Raw genomic sequence first — 18,137 nt, 5'->3', positions numbered from 1 at the left:
GCGGCTGCTCCGTAATTCGGTGCATAGTTTAAACAACTTCTTCTTCTTCTGGATGACTTCTTCAGCGCGCTGCCAAGCCCCGCAGGACACAATAGAGAAGAAGGCTGGCGAAGGCGCCGTGCTGACAAGCAGGATGTTGAGTGAAAAAGCACAAAAATGTAAGGTGGCATTCCAAGAGAAACTTGGTTGGGAGTGTGGGGTGGGGTGGGGGGTGGGGGGGCTGTTTATAAAAAGCTGTCCCAGAGGGAAGATGGCAAGAACACAAGAATGGAAAAAAAATATGCTCGGTCACACTCGATTAGTCAGGAGAATAAAGACAAACACCAGTGCTATTTGCCACCTGCTAATTGGATTCAAATATGTCTCTCGTTATGCATTCACTTCCACGACCCTTCTTGGCAGACACCATGGTGGAATATGATGCCGGTGTACATCACTCCAACGCGTCCTCATTACTCTGACAATAACGGCGACCACTAGCACTAAATTCAGACAGTATCCGACCAGTTTATGAAATCTCTTGGAGCAATGTCCTCCTCGCCATATGCACCAAGCCTTTCCATCCATGGTAACACTGTACGCCACTCAGTACGGCAGAAACACTCCATTTTCAGTCAGCATGGCTTGGCAAACTCCACATGCACACCACCGAGTCATGCCGGTCCTCTTCTTGCTCACTCATCTTCTAAAACCCGCAGCTCATTCTCCGTATATTCAGGCTCAAAAAGTTAAGGTTTTGGATCCTCATTTGTCCATAAGTAGTCTGCGGCATCTCTCACGAAGTCTGCCATGATTAGTAGTTGCATGGACACAGACACGCGCCTTCTATGCTGCTACTGTTGACAGAAGTCGCGTTAGTTCCTATCCATGGGCTCTGTGAAATCAATGCGCCCAGGAAAAAAGGTAAGGTAATGTTTAAAATGATCAAAGTATGGCAAAATACTGTAAGTATTACATGTTATCATGAATGTACCTGTTACTGCATGCTCACAGCATGGATATAAGGGTAGTCGCAAGGGTACCTACGATGTTTTGTCTCTGAGGTTCATTGACAGCTCTTTGGTCTTGCCCCATGGTGGTGAAATGTGTGCACTGTGCTTACCGGCCGAAAGGTACTGGCAGGACTGCACCAACTCAGAGGCCAGAACTAAGGGGTGGTTGGCGTTGAAGGGTGGCTGCAGCTCATTCCATTGTGGAGTTCTGCTTTCAATTCAAACCAAACAAAACGATCAATGGCAGTGACTCGCTGATTCTCTTACGGAGTTTTGAAAAGACAAAGCAAAAACTAAAAATCACTGTCACCTTGCTAGAGTCCAGCAGGCCCGTGGAGAGGTGCAAAGTTCCAAAGCGGTGTCATCGCTTATTTTTTGTGCGGTGATTATGGGCCGAGGTTCGAGAACATGCTCCACCAAGTTACCATAGCAACTGATGATGTACAGTGAGTCCACAACAGTCTGCCTTGGCTGATCTGGGAACAAGATGGGTTACACAATAATACACGGATGTTTTGGGATGTGGAAATTTGTTAGTGTTGATGTTGGCTGGTTCATGAATTCGTTCATTCAGGAATAAAAGTAAACGGCAGAAAAGATGCAGAATGTGTGCACTTTGCCAAAACTCACACAATCACAAAGAAGATGGTCTTCATCACCTCTGGTGAGCGGGATTGAAACTTACCTTTCTCTCTTTTCATGGTGGGATTCGTAATGAACCACGACCGTGATGAAGCAAAGATGGCGGCCACGCAGAACTCCCCTCCACCGGATTTGCTCGGGGAAATCTGCGGGGGTGGTTTACTTTTGCTTTGGGGAGGAATAGAAAAAGAATAGAGAAAAATCCATCACAACATAAATGAGTGTATGCCATGTAACATCCCACTCAAACAAAGTCATTTTATACTTAACACGTACTGCTCCAGTCTCTCAAATGTATGTTGTATTTTCCTTCTGTAGGATGCTATGCAATATTCACATTCATAAGCTTATCTAATGGACTTCCTGTTAAGAGCCGTGTGAAGGTGGAAAATCAATCAGAAGCATTGCATAAACATTCCTCATAGCCACTGCAAGCATTTAGAATGTCCTGACGAAGAAAGAAGTAACAGATGTGGAACAGGTATAGCAAGGAAAACAGTAGCAGGTGATGGCAGAAAAATTGTGAAAGCTGTAAAGAAAGACGTCAGCAACTCCCTGCAGAGGGCAAGAGTGAAGGTATCACAATCTACTCTTCGTAGAAGACTTCCAGCACCTCTAGTATCCATGTTGTTTTCACCTCTAAATGCAGCCTACACTGGCTAAACCTACAACCTGAGTGTAGACATTCAGTGCTAATTATTGATTGGATAAGTCATGTAATAAGACACACCTGGGCAACAAAACACACCTGTCAGTCACATGTACCAATACTTTTGCTCAGATGAAAAGTGGGTGTGTGCTATCTTCTAAGACCAGATGTACAGTAAATACCTGGAAATAGCAGCTGCATTGTTGCTCTCTGCTCTCATTGTCATCTTTTCATGTTAAACACAAATGTTTTCAGTCTTTGTTTGTCACACTTATGTGTTTCAGATCATCAAACTAATTTCAATATTAGTCAATGGCAAAACAACCAAACACAAAATGCAGTTTTTAAATGAAACTTTTTATTATTAACTCATTGGCTGCCAGCCATGTTCAGAGCAGAGAGATCCATACTGCCAGAGTTTTTGGGCATTTTTGCTGAACTTTCAAGACCCACAGAATATTGAGTTTTAGGAATACATAAACATTGAAACTTTCTAAAGAAACTTAAGACTTTCTTCTTCATCAGAAAACTTTGTTTCTAGCCTTTTTTGGGTCTTTAGATATTGGCGGTAGAACATAGGGTAGTTTCAGCAAAAACACCTGATTTTGACCAAAAAACAGAAAAAACAAGCTTTTTCTGCAGAGAAGCAACTGTGGGGTCTGATGGATGTGGGGATGAATCCCTGCTGCTGACCGATCCAGACGGCAGCCACTCGTCAGAAGAATCAGGGTCGGGTTCTGTTTCACCGACTCTGAACTGCTTCTGGTGTCATGCTCCAGCAACACGAACCACTAGCTTGTTGCTTCAGCTGCCATTGTCAACTGCATTTGTGTCTACGTCATCTACATCACCCACGTCACCTCTATCTTTCGCGATCGCGTCACTACTGAAGGCAGATCCACCGCCAGACAAGCTCTGTCACAGTGTTGGCTGCCTGTATTTTTTTGTCTCCGCTCGATTTCTGCATGTGTTTCGCCATTTTCTTCTCTCAACCCCACAATCCGTCTTCTTCATAGACAATCTGTCGCTGCCAGTTGGAGGAAAACAGAACTGTTGCCCCCTACTGGGACAGAAATACATTGCCTAATAGTCAGAAATTCACACACAAGATGACACGAGACTTTGATCTGTAGTTCCCGCAAAAAAAAGCTAAAGACATCAATAGCCGTCTTTGGCAGTCAATCTTACTTTTTGAAAAGACGTCAATAGATGTCTTTGGCAGTGAAATCCAAACCTATATGGCCCTGTGTGAAAAAGTGATTGCCCCTAAACTTAATAACTGGTTGGGCCAATCAAGCGTTGGCTATTACTTGCAATGAGTCTCTTACAGGAATTTTGGCCAACTCATCTTTGCAGAATTGTTGTAACTCAGCCACATTGGAGGGTTTTCCAGCATGAAGCGCCTTTTTAAGGTCATGCCACAGCATGTCAATAGGATTCAGGTCAGGACTTTGACTTTGACTAGGCCTGACATGATCGAAAATTTCCCGGAGGTGGGAGTTGAAACTCTTTCTGACAGGGGGCTCTGCCAGACTTTCCCAATAGACCCTCACAATACGTTTGGGCCTGCCATGTCTGACCGGCATCCTCCCCCACCATCGGAGCCAACTCACCACCAGCCACTCAAAAGTCTTCATTTTGTTTTTCTTCAGCCATTCAGAGATGGACTTGCTGGTGTGTTTTGGATCATTGTCCTGCTGCAAAACCCAAATTGGTTTCAGCTTGAGGTCAAGAACAGATGGCCAGACATTCTCCTTCAGGATTTTTGGTAGACAGCAGAATTCATGGTTCCATTTATTACAGTCTTCCAGGTCCTGAAGTAGACCAGCAGCCCCAGACCATCACACTACCACCACATTTTACTGTTGGTATGACGTTCTTTTTCTGAAATGCAACATTACTTTTTACGGCAGATGTAATGGGACACACACCTTTCAAAAAGTCCAACTTTTGTCTTGTCAGACTAGATTATTTTGCCAAAGGTCTTGGGGATCATCAAGATGTTGTCTGACAAAATTGAGACAACCCTTAATGTTATTTTTGTTCAGCAGTGGTTTTCGTCTTGGGAATCCGCCATGCATGCCATTTTTGCCCAGTGTCTTTTTATGGTGGAATCATGAACACTGAACTTAACTGAGGCAAATGAGGCCTGCAGTTTTTTGGATGTTGTTGTGGGGTCTTTTGTGACCTCTTGGATGAGTCATCGCTGCGCTCTTAGGGTCATTTTGGTTGGCCGGCCACTCTTGGGAAGGTTCACCACTATTACTTGTTTTCGCCATTTGTGGATAATGGCTCTACTGTGGTTCGCTAGAGTCCCAAAGCTTTAAAAATAGCTTCATAACCTTTTCCAGACTGATAAATCACAATTAATTTCAGTTAAATTATGCTTTAACAGGGGGACAATCACTTTTTCACACAGGGCTAAGTAGGTTTGGATTTTTTTTTGTCTTTTAATTATAAAAAGTTTCACTTAAAAACTGCATTTTCACAACACATTCACATGTGTTGTCATTGACTAATATTTAAATCTGATGATGTGGAACATTGAAGTGTGACAAACATGCAAAAAAATAAGTCAGGAAGGGACACTTTTTCACACCACTGTATACAAGAAACTAAAATGATTATGACAATGCAGCTGATGTCAAGGTAACATATTAAAAGGGTTTCAGCAATGGGCACATTTTCCAATGCATCATGACATAATAGTTTAACAGGCGGTAGTGTAGAAAACACGCATTTCTATAGTTGAGTTCAGGACGTGAAGCAAAGCCATCAAACAATTCACTTTTCATTCTCACAAGTGAATGGGTAACTTTTGTTATACAAGTAGATATCCAGTAGGCGTCTTACGTCTGACTTCGTTGATCCATTAATAAAATAATAAAGATGAAAGTTGCACCGCCGTGTGTCGATAGAGACGTTCACCACTTTTCATCATTTTGCCGCAGGGGAGCATCAGCAAATCAGGAGGGTAGCATAATGTCAGCTGACTGATGTCATATGACATCTACAAAATGACATTTACGCGATCGACCCGCACTACCTTCGTGATCAACTGGTAGCTCGTGAGCTCTCCTGTTCTGGAGGGTACCTTATGTTTCACATCTACAGCAATCATCAAAGCATTTACTTTCATGCCAACATCATCCATGTTCACCTTGTACTGTATATAGACACTAAAATATCATTTTAAATTTAAGAGGTTCATTTAATGAGAAACATCTTGGACACAAGTACAAGGTGCAGTATATTTGTTTTACTATAATGACCAATACCAATACCTTATTGAGCACTCGAAAAATAAGCCATTGGTATGAAAAACTATGTTTTTTTGTTCTTTTTTCTCCCAACAAAACATTTGTTATGTGCTACGGAGGGGGTACAACGGTGGGGGTGGGGGACATTCATTATATTTGCAATTATAATTTACGGGATAGACTACTCACATGTCATTTCCACTTTTAATTTTACAAATGAGGGCTCTCCACTGAGCTAATGGCGCTTCCCTTGAGGACATAATTTAATCTGTGACATGAACCATCAAAGTCCCGTTGCATTACTACGTCCAGGGCTAATGTGAGCACCTCTGAGGGTGGGGGTGAAGCTTTAGCTCCAGCTTCTATTCACGTGTACGCCCTTTATAGTAAACAAACAACACCAATTCTGCACTATGTGGTTCATTTACATCCAAAAAAGAAGGGGAATAAAACAGCCAGCAGGAACAGAACATACAGTAGATAATACCAAATCCTCCATTCCAGACCTCATTTACATTTATTTTGCATTGTTTTATGCATGTAAAACTAGAGTTATTCTTTCTAAAATGTATCTGTTGTTGATATTTGTGGGTGTTTGGAACGGATTAATTGGATTTATATTATTTCTTACAGGAAAAACTGCTTCCGTACACACGGGTTTTCATCACACTTTTTGGAATGGAAAATCAATGTCTGACCATACTCAGTTGCATGAGGCCTAAAATAAATAGATGAAATAGATGAATTCAACCAAAACAATACTGTATATTAAATATTGGATGAGTGGTTAGCATGTTGGCCACACAGTCAGGAAATCGGGAAGACCTGGGTTTGAATCTCCACTTATGCATCTCTGTATGGAGTTTGCATGTTCTCCCCGTGCGTGTTTGGGTTTTCCGGGTACTCCAGTTTCCTCCCACATTCCAAAAACATGCATGTTAGGTTAATCAGTGACTCTAAATTGTCCATAGGTATGAATGTAAACGTGAATGATTGTTTGTCTATATGTGCCCTGAATTGGCTGGCGACCAGTTCAGGGTGTACCCCGCCTCTCGCCCAAAGTTAGCTGGGATAGGCTCCAGCATACACACGTGACCCTAATGAGGATAAGCAGCATAAAAAATGGATAGACGGCCAATTGCAACAAAATGTATTGAAATGTATTACTTTAACTTCTGGAGTGGTGATACTCAAGTGGTAAGTCACAGCCCCAACGTTGGTCAGAGACCTGTTTTCAGGGGGTCATGGATCTTCAGCTTGCGTTTTTATTCCATTATTTCATTCTATCATATTTTTATGCAGCAAAAAATGTTTGTTATTATTCTACTGCCATTAAGATGTTGAACGTGTCAGTCCTGTCTCTTGCTGAGCTTAGAAAATGTTTGATTGTGAGTATTTTATTACACATGAGCTGTCTAAGTCGAAATCGCCATGTAAAATTGTTTCAATGCAATGAATGTCACTCGGGAATATATTGAGTCTTATGTAGGTTAGAGTTCATGTTCATATAAGTGCTCAAAGACGTACTTGATCCCCCGAGGACTTTGACAGTTTACTTCCTTATGAAGATATGAACACTTAATGATTTTTATTGTAGGTTTATTGTAACAGAAAGAGACACAATGCAAAAAAAACAAAAAAACATTAAGAAATAATTAACAACAAATAATATTAACAAATAGCATTTGTAGACTACGGTCTACAAGACAGAACCAACCTCACTCCAGACCTGGTGTGCCATCTACTTCAACTTAGCACCACTTACTTCAATTGTAAGCAACGCTTCCATAAGTTGGGGATCAAATACTCATTGTTCCCCACCTCTGTGTGTGAATGAAACAATAGTGAAAGTATCTGTCCAAGAGAAAACGTTGCCGATGTGGTGAATGATACAACATGCGACAAGAGACGAAAGGTAAACTCACCATGGAGTTGTACTGGCAAAACATGCTCCGAGGAGGTAAGGTCTTTATGACATGGGGTTGAAAGGTAAGGGTGAAGGGAGTGGAGGGTACAGAGATAAAACACAAAAAGAATTAAACTACTATATTTAGTATATTGTTCAACATACTTTACGACAAACTGTAACATGCTGTGTGCTAGGTAAGATGACACTGAACAGAATAATCCCATGTATAGTTCAAGTTGTCACGATTAAAAAACATAAAAATGATGACATGTACAATGGGTGACTGTACTGTAATTGCACGTGGGTGTCCTTCCATCAGTCTGTGTGTCTCCAGTGTTTACAACACATTAGGCTTGGGAGTGTGTTCCTGTGTTTATTCTTCACATCCCGATATAGTCACAGTGCTCTCTAAACAATCTCCAGCAAACAGGACTTTTCCCAACAGTAATAAAGGTCCAATGAGACTGAACTCTGTCCCCGCAAGCCAACCTCCAGACATGAAAAGAGAATTCCCAGCCAAGCCGAGTACCCCGCAGGACTTCTCGATTTTATCATTTTTACTGCATTTGCCTTGAGCCACCCAATGTGCGTGCTCTTCAATTCATCTTGTTACATACGGGTGTGGAAAAATGTTCTTCTCGCAGATGAGGGGGGCGCAACGTTTTTCCCTCAAATGTCCTGTCCCTGGAGTGTGCGTTAACAAATGAACACAATGGTCAGTCCGATGGAGGCACTGAGTAAATGCTCACTTAAATATAAATGGCAGCGGGGGGTGGACTGCCTCTCCCATCGACCCACTGCTGAGCCTACAGAAGCCCCACCGGGTCCCCAGCTGAGTAAATGGATCGACACCAATGGACATATGAATGTGTATGTGAAAGCTCATATGCCGCTCAGCATCCTTACCCATTTCTTGTTGATAGAACTTTTTATTGATGGAGGATATATGTAACCTGGGCTCCATCCAAGGGCCGCTGAATGACAGTTGAGAGCGACGCCCAGAGCAACACGTTAAGGTGTTAGGGAGTGAGCTTTACCAACGTACAACTGCACAGCTACACCAGCTGGTATCTGTCACATCGACTAACAGGACACAGTGGCAAAATAAAGTACATAAAGGAGTTAATCTGAAGTTAAATATTGTATCAACCAATCCTTGCAAATTATATGCTAGCGTGCAGCTTTGTCCAGTCACCACAACATCCTCGCAAATTTTGGCCAATCGTCGTCATTTTCACCAATCAAATGTGCCACAGTAGCGCTCAGACGCATACGGCAACTGTCAAATCTATGGAGCGTGCCTGTTCCGCGTTTTCACAGTCTGTCTTCCTTGCTCACAAAGAAGCCATCATGTCTCGAATCGTTATCTTGAACAAAGAACGCTCCACGAGCCATCTTCAGTTCAGACTGAGGCCAGGAGGTTCTCATCCAAGAAGTCTTCCAGTCCCCTTAGCAGAGAAACATCCCCAAAGCAGAATGTTTCCACCTCCATGTTTCAGCTCCATTTTGGTGTAATGTGACCACATCACATTCTCTCAAGCTTTGTGTTTTCATGTCAAAGGTTCAGATGGGTCCGCACATGTGTCTTCTTGAGCATGATCTCAATCCTTGACAGCAAAGTGTCTTACTAATGCGTTTGTTGCTGACCGTGCTCCCAACTCCCTTGACATCATCGACCAGCTCCTCCCCTTGTCATTGTGGGCTGCCACCCACCAGGCGAAATCTGCATGGAACTCCACAGAGATGGTCGATTGACTGGTATCTTGGATTTCTTCCATTTATCAATGACTGCACCAATCGTGCTCTCCTTCAGGCCAGCTCTTTGGTCTTGTCCATGGTGGTGGAGAAGCAGAGGCATGTCTTTTATGCACATAATAAATTACTTTCTTAAAGGGAAAGGACTCATTTGTGTTTTTCATGCACACATTAGCACTCTGTGGGGTCACATGTAGGGGCTCAAATACTTATTTCACTCAATCAAACACAAATTAATATATATTTTTTTTTTTTTTTTGGGGGGGGGTATTTTTATCATTTTTTATTTCAATTCTTCAAGATGTCTCTTTCTACTGCCATGAATCAACCATAAAAATGCTGGCCTGTTCATATCTTTGTCAGGGGGTAAACCTATGAAATCTACAGGGGATCAAATACAAAGTTTGACTCTGGAATGGATTAATTTGCATCATTTCCCATGAGTAAAGGTCATCAGGAAAGGGAAAGCCTGAGTGTGAGTTTGACGCGAGATGGACAGGCGGATTGGTGCAGCGTCTGCAGTGATGTGCACTCTGCATCGGTTCGTCATGGTGAAGAGGGAGCTGGGCAAAAAGGCAAAGCTCTCAATTTACTGGTCGATCTACATTCCTACCGTCACCTATGGTCATGAGCTTTGGGTAGTAACCGAAAGGACAAGATCTTGGATACAAGCGGCCAAAATGAGTTTCCTTCGTAGGGTGGCTGGGCTCACCCTTAGATATTAAGGTGAGAAGCACTGTCACAAGAGAGAAACTTGGAAGTAGAACCGCTGCTCCTCCGAATTGAGAGGAGCCAGATGAGGTGGCTCAGGCATCTGGTCAGGATGCCTCCTGGACGCCTCCCTGTTTAGGGCATGTCTGAATGGTAGGAGGACTCAGCGAAGGCCGAGAACACGCTGAAGAGACCATGTCTCTCAACTGTAAGTAGCCAGAGAGAGGGAAGTCTGGGCTTCCCTGCTTAGGCTGCTGCCCCCACGACACAACCTTGGATAAGCGCAAGACGATGGATGGATGGATGGATGGATGGATGAAAGCCTTAGTGTGTTAGTCAGAAGCGGACAGAGGAGTAAACCACAAGTGAAAGGAAAAGAGTGTGTGTCATCAACCTGCGAGGGTGGTGACCTCTCTCCCAAAGAATAAAATAGTTCACACGTTCATCTCTTAAACCGCATCCTCTAATCGCAGCCCTGCCTCGGCCATTAAAAAAGAAGGGAAGTGAAAACCAGTCGAGTCTTTCTGCCATGTGACTTAAAGCCCCTTTGCAGAGCGGGTCTCTAAGGCTCTGGAAGGCAATTGCTACAGCACTTGTTTGGCTGTTGTGTTCGCATTAGAGTAATCTCAGGCCACATCTGCAGCAGGTCAAAAGGCCTCGTTCATCCTCTCTCTGTTGTCTTTCTCATTAACTCGGCTGCACTCTTTCTGTATTCCCTTCAAATTGTCTGCAGCAGGATTTGGCCGTGTTTTGCGTTGTGTGTGACAATCTTTCCATTTGGATTTTCATTTGTGTTAACATCAGCCCCATGTGCAGATGGGATGAGTGTGCAATTGTCTGCTTGCAAAATCCCCAATTTGACACGGGCAGACATTTTTGCCATGTTAAAGCTGTCCCATGCAAATGCAGCGACTGCAGAACAAGTGGACTCGCAGCAACGACCGTTCCATCTAAGTCGGCACCATTTGTCATGTCATGTACATCAATGTCATGTTTATCAGTGAACATTCAAAAAATGTCTACTTCAGTGACCTGAAAGTTTTCATAAGACGGGTTTATTCAGCCAGGACCCCCACCATTATATTGTATTTGTGGTGCAGGGAACATCAGGGAATCATTGTATTATTGTGTTCATTTTGTCTTATATTCTTCTATTTATATTCTTCAATTGTTCACAAATAAGTTTATTGAAAAATATATATGTTTATGTTTGCCTGTGTTTTAGTCGGGTTATAATCACTAAAGGAAAAATCAGAAAAAAACATTACACGATTTAACTAACTAACTAAAAAGTATTGGTAACAGTCTCAGTATCCACAATAGTGACCCTGTATTTACTTTGTATCATACTGATACCAGAATTCACACTATTGGCCACCCCAAGCATTCGCAATTAATAATCTGTTCTCTGCATTGCGTGCAGAGGAGCAATTGCATTCATTGAATCAGTGATCTTGTCTCATGAGACATGCTTGTCTCACTTACGCTCACTTACGCTCTCGTGCCAACTTTGATGTATGGTTGTTCTTCGTTGTCTTGTTTATTTTCCCAGTGTACCGCCGGAATAGGATTCTTTTTCAAAATGCCTTTATACCGTACTTTCAAGCCAAGTCCTTCTCGTAAAGGTGTTCCTTCAAAGCAGTCATCAGTGAAATGATCACAAAAGACAGAACACGAGGTGGGCGTCCATCTGTCCGTCTCTTTTGAAGTATCTATATGAAGTATCTATCCATCCATTCATTGGCTAGTACCACGTATTTACGCTATTTCCGTGTTTTTTTACATTCCCGCTACCCCCCTCACCATTAGCAGTGTTTTGACAACCCACCACGTCCCACCCCGGACACGGTGAAGCAAAGCATAGGCTCAAGCATGCTGCCTGTGGACTGTGGCGAGCAGGCCGGCTGCCGCACGCACACGGTGGTTCAAAGTCTATAACCTCCTAAATGTTGTATAAAACACGCATACAAATGTTGCTCAGATTGAAGTTACAGATGCCCGCCATCACCTGGTGTAAAGTATTAACTATATGAGGCACCGTATTTGCAGAAATGGCTTGTTAAATTCAGCAATGTTGCTTGACGCAAATTTGTGACTTTGCCGCTTAAAGGGTTAAACTTCCTCTTTGGGAAAACAAAACAAATATGAACATCCAGCAGCAACACAACATTTTGGCATGACTCCTATTTTGATGAAAAATATACGGAACCAAGTTGATGAGCCACCTCAAGAAGCGTTTGTTTACTCTGCTTTATCTGAGAGGTGTTACCCTGATGACGTCATGGGTGGCACCATGAACTATAAATGTCATTTTTGCAAATTTACCGTTCGCTTACAAAAATCGAACAATGTAGAACATAATTAAAAACAATATATAACATATTTAAGCCAAGTTGGTGACTCATGTCAGAGACCCTTTCAAAAATGCTTGTTTGAACAAGTGCGTCTTGAGGTCGGTTATAAAAGTCTCAACAGAGTCCATGGACCGGAGGGAGGTCATTATAGAGACGTGGTGCCACTGCTGTGAAAGATCTGCGAGAGGAGCTGTGGGGCTGGATAAGGGCAGCAACTGTAAGCTGAGGCCTGGTCGCTTCCCCAAACGAACGTTCCTCCTCAGTGACAGCATTTAATTCAATAGTACATTCCCTTTTTATTGGCCACTTCTGCAAATTCTGTCAACGCGGAAATCATAGGCCCTACTCCAGGAGCAGAAATGAAAGTCAGGCATATCAGTGACGCCGTATTGGAAGATAAAGGGTTAAGTTAATCAGTCCCAGTTAAGGGCTGACAATCCTCCTGATTAGAGTACAACGTCCTTACTTTGCATTTTGTCCCCGTAAATGTCACTTAAAATGAGTTTCAAATAAGGCCAGATGAGTTAAATATGAATCCTGAATAAAGTGACCAAATAAAGAAGAAGCGAATCAACTGTATTTCACAGGTCAACTACAACTCCCATGACCGCCACATACCCGAAAAACAATGAAGCCCATCTATACAAACACTGCTGTGCTTAAATCCAATGCTTCATTTCACAGTTTCGATTCAACCGACTGATTATCTTTTAAACGATGTTGGATTGATATATACACATCGTCCTGAATGGAAAGTTGAGAACCCAGATCAAGTTGCTGAATCAGAAGAATATAAATTGATGCATCGATGTAGTGAATGAATCGTTACACACCTAATACGTACACACCTAACACTTCCTTTGTTTGACACAGCATTGGTACAACCGTACGGGTTTTTTTTTTCTAGTTTTCCACACACTGCTTCTGCGTTTTGACTTGACTTGTTTAATAATAACAGATGTGGCGTCTGTGCTTAGATTTACCAAACCCAAATGCTAGATTATGCTCTAATGTTCTGGTACTATGAAAAAGAGCCTACTTTGTTTCTACACTGTTTAGACTGTACATACTGCATCTAAGATTTGGTTTAATGCTGGACACACAAACAGCTGGGGTGGTGGTGGGGGGGTTGTGTCCAATGAGTCAACCTGCTGAAAAATGTAGGTTAAGCAGCTGGTGTGTTCTTCTGCTGGCCTGCCAGCAAAGATGTGCTCATACAGGTGTAAATACAGTTGCTTCTCTCACAGTCACACACACACACACACACAAACACACACAGACACTCACTGCAAAAGAGAGGAGGAGACGGCGGGCGGAGGGGTAGGGGGGAGATGTTGGGGGTTGTATTGTTTGGGTGTGCTGGGGTTAGAGGGGGAAGCAGACGGACAGATGGTTCATGCGAGTATAGATTTAAAGCATGGCACACCAAACCTGCTGCCTCACGCTGTATTTATTAAGCACAGGCGGCCCTCCTGTTACCACGTTCTGTGTCACCACGCACTCCCATGAATTAGCATTACTGTACAGAAAGGAAGAGAACGTAGGACGGATGCATAGGCGGAAGGATACGTAGGGGTGCCATGAGACACCCAACTCGGGATGACGAGACGAGTGATGACTGCATGAATGACAAGAGGTGTCACTCTGTTCGCCATTGTTCTATGAAGTGTCTAGGTGCTGAACTAATGCACAGAGTGAACTTGTTTGGAGGCAGGGAGACGAGGAAAACAGACACACATGCACACAACTACCCGGTTCATTTTGATTTATCGTGTCATTAATTCATTCATTTCTTATCGCAAGACACGTTGTTTTTCCGAAGAACAAATATTGTCACGTTTTAATCACACGAGATCTCCTGACACCCCAGTAGTCGCTACACTGAGAAAGAATGTCAAAGCATGTTTTGTTCGTTTAAGTAAACGTTTTTCCCTTCATGAAAGGAAATAAATCAAAGAAAAGTGAAAGTGAAAAGTGACCCATCCGAGACGCTCAAACGTCACGACCATCAAGAAGGATAAAGATGGAATCCTAGAACATGTCAGAGGATATGCACCAATGGAATGGACAGTGATAACTAAGCAGTGTAGTGGTCTCATTATTGATACTTCCTTTTCCCAATAAGCCTGCCACGCCCATTCCAGTGTACAAGACAACCACAGGGGTAAAATGTCATTCTTGTATTTATGTAGTTTATTTGAATAATTTACATGTTGCACTGTTAGATCTCAAGGAGGTCCTAAGTAGAGCTTCAAAATGCAAAAAGAGGAAATAGAAGTGAGACAAAAAAATTGATTTATTGCAAAGAAGCATTAAAGTGAAATAGGCTGTTCATCAGATGATCAAAAGTTTAAGAGCACAGCCTTTAAAAGGCAAAATGTTGGCAAAAAAGTGGATTGAATGTGATTTAGTGACAGGTACTCACACGTGATCTCTTGATGGCAAAGGCAAAATAGCTTTCTCTCTTTGAACGCGGTGGGATTGTTGAGCTGCATAAGCAAGGCCTATCGTAGCACGTAAGACAGTCATTTGAAATAATCTTTGTAAGTGTTCTCCTCACGATATTTTGACTTTACTCCCATAATAATATAACTTTTTAGGCCCCCTAATTTTCCAAAAATGACTATTTTTTATTTTGCGACTTTATTCTCATAATATTTTGACTTGATTCTCATAACATGTTTTTTTCCATTTCTGCTGTTTGTTTGTTTGTTTTTTCTTCAAATATTCAAACTTTTGGGCTGTTTTTTTTTTTTTTCGTTTCTGCTGTTTTTATTTACATTTTCAAAATACTGAAACTTTCTTCTAGCAAATTTTCTTCTAGCAGTGACTTTATTCCCATTATTTCATATTTTGATGTGATTCTTGTAATTCTTGTAACATAAGTTTTTCTTTTTTATTTGTCGTTTTGTTTGATTCAAATATTATGACTTAAAAAAAATAGCATATCTGTTTAAATATTCCAACTCTATGCCACTAAAATCACATTATTTTTCCTCATAATATTGTGATGTTATTTCTGTAAAGTAATGACTCTCGTTAGATTACAACTTTTCTTTCTTGATATTTTGACTTACTTACTACTCATATTTCAATTGTTGTTGTTGCTTTTTTTTTGGTTTTCTTTTTAAATTAGATTTTTTTAATGTGCAAAGGACAATAAAAAAAACAAACAGATGTGGGCCTTAAACGGCCATGGTGTTACTGACACTAAGTAATAGGAGTTTAAATACTCTGAAAAAGGAGGATTTTTTTTTAAAAGGTTCAGAAACATGTGGCTTCAAAATAACTGTCGGTAGTTTGGAGGTATGGACTGGAAAACGCAATGGTACCGTGGCTTGATTCCTTACCTAACCCCAATACAAATACAATTATACTACAAAATGGAGTATTAGTCACACATTTTACACAGTTGAATTACTAACAAAAACCACAGCTTGAAAATATATAAGCACATCTATAGCAGACAGGACAAAAGGAAAGGGAGGGAGCGAACTACCAACTTTGCTTTTGCATTTGGACAATGCAAACTTTAAAAGAACACATATAAAGTTGTAAACTATTATCTATCATGTGACCACTCATAATTTTTTCCATGAACTTGTGTGTGCGTGTGTGCTTACCCAGAGCGTTTCGTGATATTTCCGAGAGTCATGGGTTGTTTGATCTGAGCGAGAGGCAGGACAACAGTGAGGCTCGGCAGAGGAGACAAGCGTGGGTTTGCCATGTTGTTGTTGCTGAAGTTGTTGTACGCATCTTGGCTGCTTAGCTTGACTGGAAAAAAAAAACAAGAAAAACATCCTTATAAGATTAGCATTCATGTATTTGATGTAGTACTATGATACCACGGAACAAAAGTAACACATCAGTCATGAAAGTGTTTCCCCTGCCATCATTTCACGGGGGCACCCCCAAACCCCAAGAAGGTCAGGGACAAGGTTCGTACCAGCATAGAAGACCTGTTTACAACCTTCTAAATATGTTAACAAAATTCATTATTAATGAGATACAATGGTGTGAAAAAGTGTTTGCACTGCACCCTTCCTGATTTCTTATGTTTTTGCATGTTTGTCTCACTTACACGTTTCACATCAAACAAATAAAAATATGTGTCAATGACAACACAACTGAACACAAAATACAGTTTTTAAATGAAACTTTTTATTATTAAGGGAGAAAAAAAAATCCAAACCTACATGGCCCTGTGTGAAAAAGTGGTTGCCCCCTGTTAAAACCTAACTGACATTAATTGAGATATATCAGTTTGGAAAAAGTTATACAGCCATTTCTAAAGCTTTGGGACTCCAGCGTGCCACAGTGAGAGCCATTGTCCACAAATGGCAAAAACATGGAACAGTGGTAAACCTTCCCATGAGTGGCCGGCCAACCAAAATGACCCTAAGAGCACAGCAACGACTCATCCAAGAGGTCACAAAAGACCCCACAACAACATCCAAATAACTGCAGGCCGCACTTACCTCAGTTAAGGTCAGTGTTCATGACTACACCATAAGAAAGAACATGGGCAAAAACGGCCTGCATGGCAGAGTTCCAAGACAAAAACCATTGCTGAACAAAAAGAACATTAAGGCTTGTCTAAATTTTGCCAAAAAACATCTTAATGATCTCCAAGATCTGTTTGTGACCTCAAGCTGAAACCAACTTGGGTTCTGCAGCAGGACAATGATTCAAAACACACTCTGATTGTGGGGGACGATGCCGGTCAGACCTGGCAGGCCCAAACGTATTGTGAGGGTCTGTTGGGAACGTCTGGCAGAGCTCCCTGTCAATAGTTTCAACCCCGTCCTCTGGGAGAGCTTCGATCATGTTCCGAGGCAGGCGGCGAACACTGAGTCCGAGTGGGCCATGGTCCGTGCCTCCATTATCGAGGTGGCTGATTGGAGCTGTGGCCGAAAGGTGGTTGGTGCCTGTCGTGAGAGTCATCCCAGAACCCGTTGATGGACACCAGTGGTGAGGGATGCCATCAAGCTGAAGAAGGAGTCCTATCGGACCTTTTTGGCCCATGCTACTCCAGAGGTAGCTGACGGGTACCGGCAGGCCAAGAGGTCTGCGGCTCTGGCGGTCACTAAGGCAAAAACTTGGACATGGGAGGAGCTCGGAGAAGGGGTAAAGCGGTGCATGGTCAGCACTGTGTATGCTGGGGATGGTGTGCTGCTGACCTCGACTCGAGATGTTGTGGAACGGTGGAAGGAATACTTCGAAGACCTCCTCAATCCCACCAACATCTTTTTAAATGAGCAAGCAGTCCCTGGGGACTCTGCGGTGGGCTCTCCTTTCTCTGGGGCTAAGGTTGCCGAGGTGGTTAAAAAACTCTTTGGTGGCAGGGCCTCGGGGGTGGAGGAGATTCCCCCGGAGTTCCTTAAGGCCCTTGATGCCGTTGGCATGTGGTTGACACAACTCTGAAGCGTCGCGTGGACATCGGGGGTGGTGTCTCTGGATTTGCAGACCGGAAGGTGTGTTCCAACTATCATGGGATCAAACTTCTCAGCTTTCCTCGTAAGGTCTATTCAGAGTGGAGGATCCGCCAGATTCAAGAGCAGTGTGGTTTTCTTCCTGGTCATGGAACTGTGGACCAGCTCTCCACTCTCGGTAGGATTCTTGAGGGCGCATGGGAAATTTGCCCAACCAGTCACCATGTGTTTTGTGGACTTGGAGAAGGCATGTTCCTCGAGGAATTCCATGTGGAGTACTCGGGGAATATGGGGGACCACCTAATTCAGGCAATTATTTCCCTGTACGACCAGTGTCAGAGTTTGGTGAGTCGGACCCGTTTCCATTGAGGGTTGGACTCTGCCAGGGCTACCATTTGTCACTGATTATGTTCATTCCTTTTATGAACAGACT

The 18,137-nt window shown here is 42.5% G+C and overlaps 1 protein-coding gene across 5 annotated transcripts in view; it reads right to left on the bottom strand.

The window, feature by feature from the left end:
- The window catches only part of bcas3 (BCAS3 microtubule associated cell migration factor), a 302,194-nt gene that overhangs the window by 198,411 nt on the left and 85,646 nt on the right, over positions 1-18,137 (bottom strand). For 4 of the 5 annotated variants that reach the window (XR_008573121.1, XM_054793877.1, XM_054793880.1 and 1 more), the window contains exons 16-20: positions 15,896-16,046; positions 7,469-7,510; positions 1,678-1,802; positions 1,303-1,468; positions 1,103-1,200 (exon numbers count right to left, since the gene is read on the bottom strand). Coding sequence is in view for 4 of the 5 variants with exons in the window: in XM_054793877.1 (XP_054649852.1) it covers positions 1,103-1,200; positions 1,303-1,468; positions 1,678-1,802; positions 7,469-7,510; positions 15,896-16,046 (582 nt within the window). In the remaining variant the exon portion in view is untranslated. The remainder of the gene's footprint in view (positions 1-1,102; positions 1,201-1,302; positions 1,469-1,677; positions 1,803-7,468; positions 7,511-15,895; positions 16,047-18,137) is intronic. The other variant, XM_054793879.1, reaches the window with a different exon arrangement.

This window comes from Dunckerocampus dactyliophorus, chromosome 12 (assembly GCF_027744805.1).
Source record: "Dunckerocampus dactyliophorus isolate RoL2022-P2 chromosome 12, RoL_Ddac_1.1, whole genome shotgun sequence".
NCBI classification, from domain to species: Eukaryota; Metazoa; Chordata; class Actinopteri; order Syngnathiformes; family Syngnathidae; genus Dunckerocampus; species Dunckerocampus dactyliophorus.
Note: the sequence above shows the minus strand (reverse complement) of the source record. Positions and strands in the feature narration are given on the sequence as shown.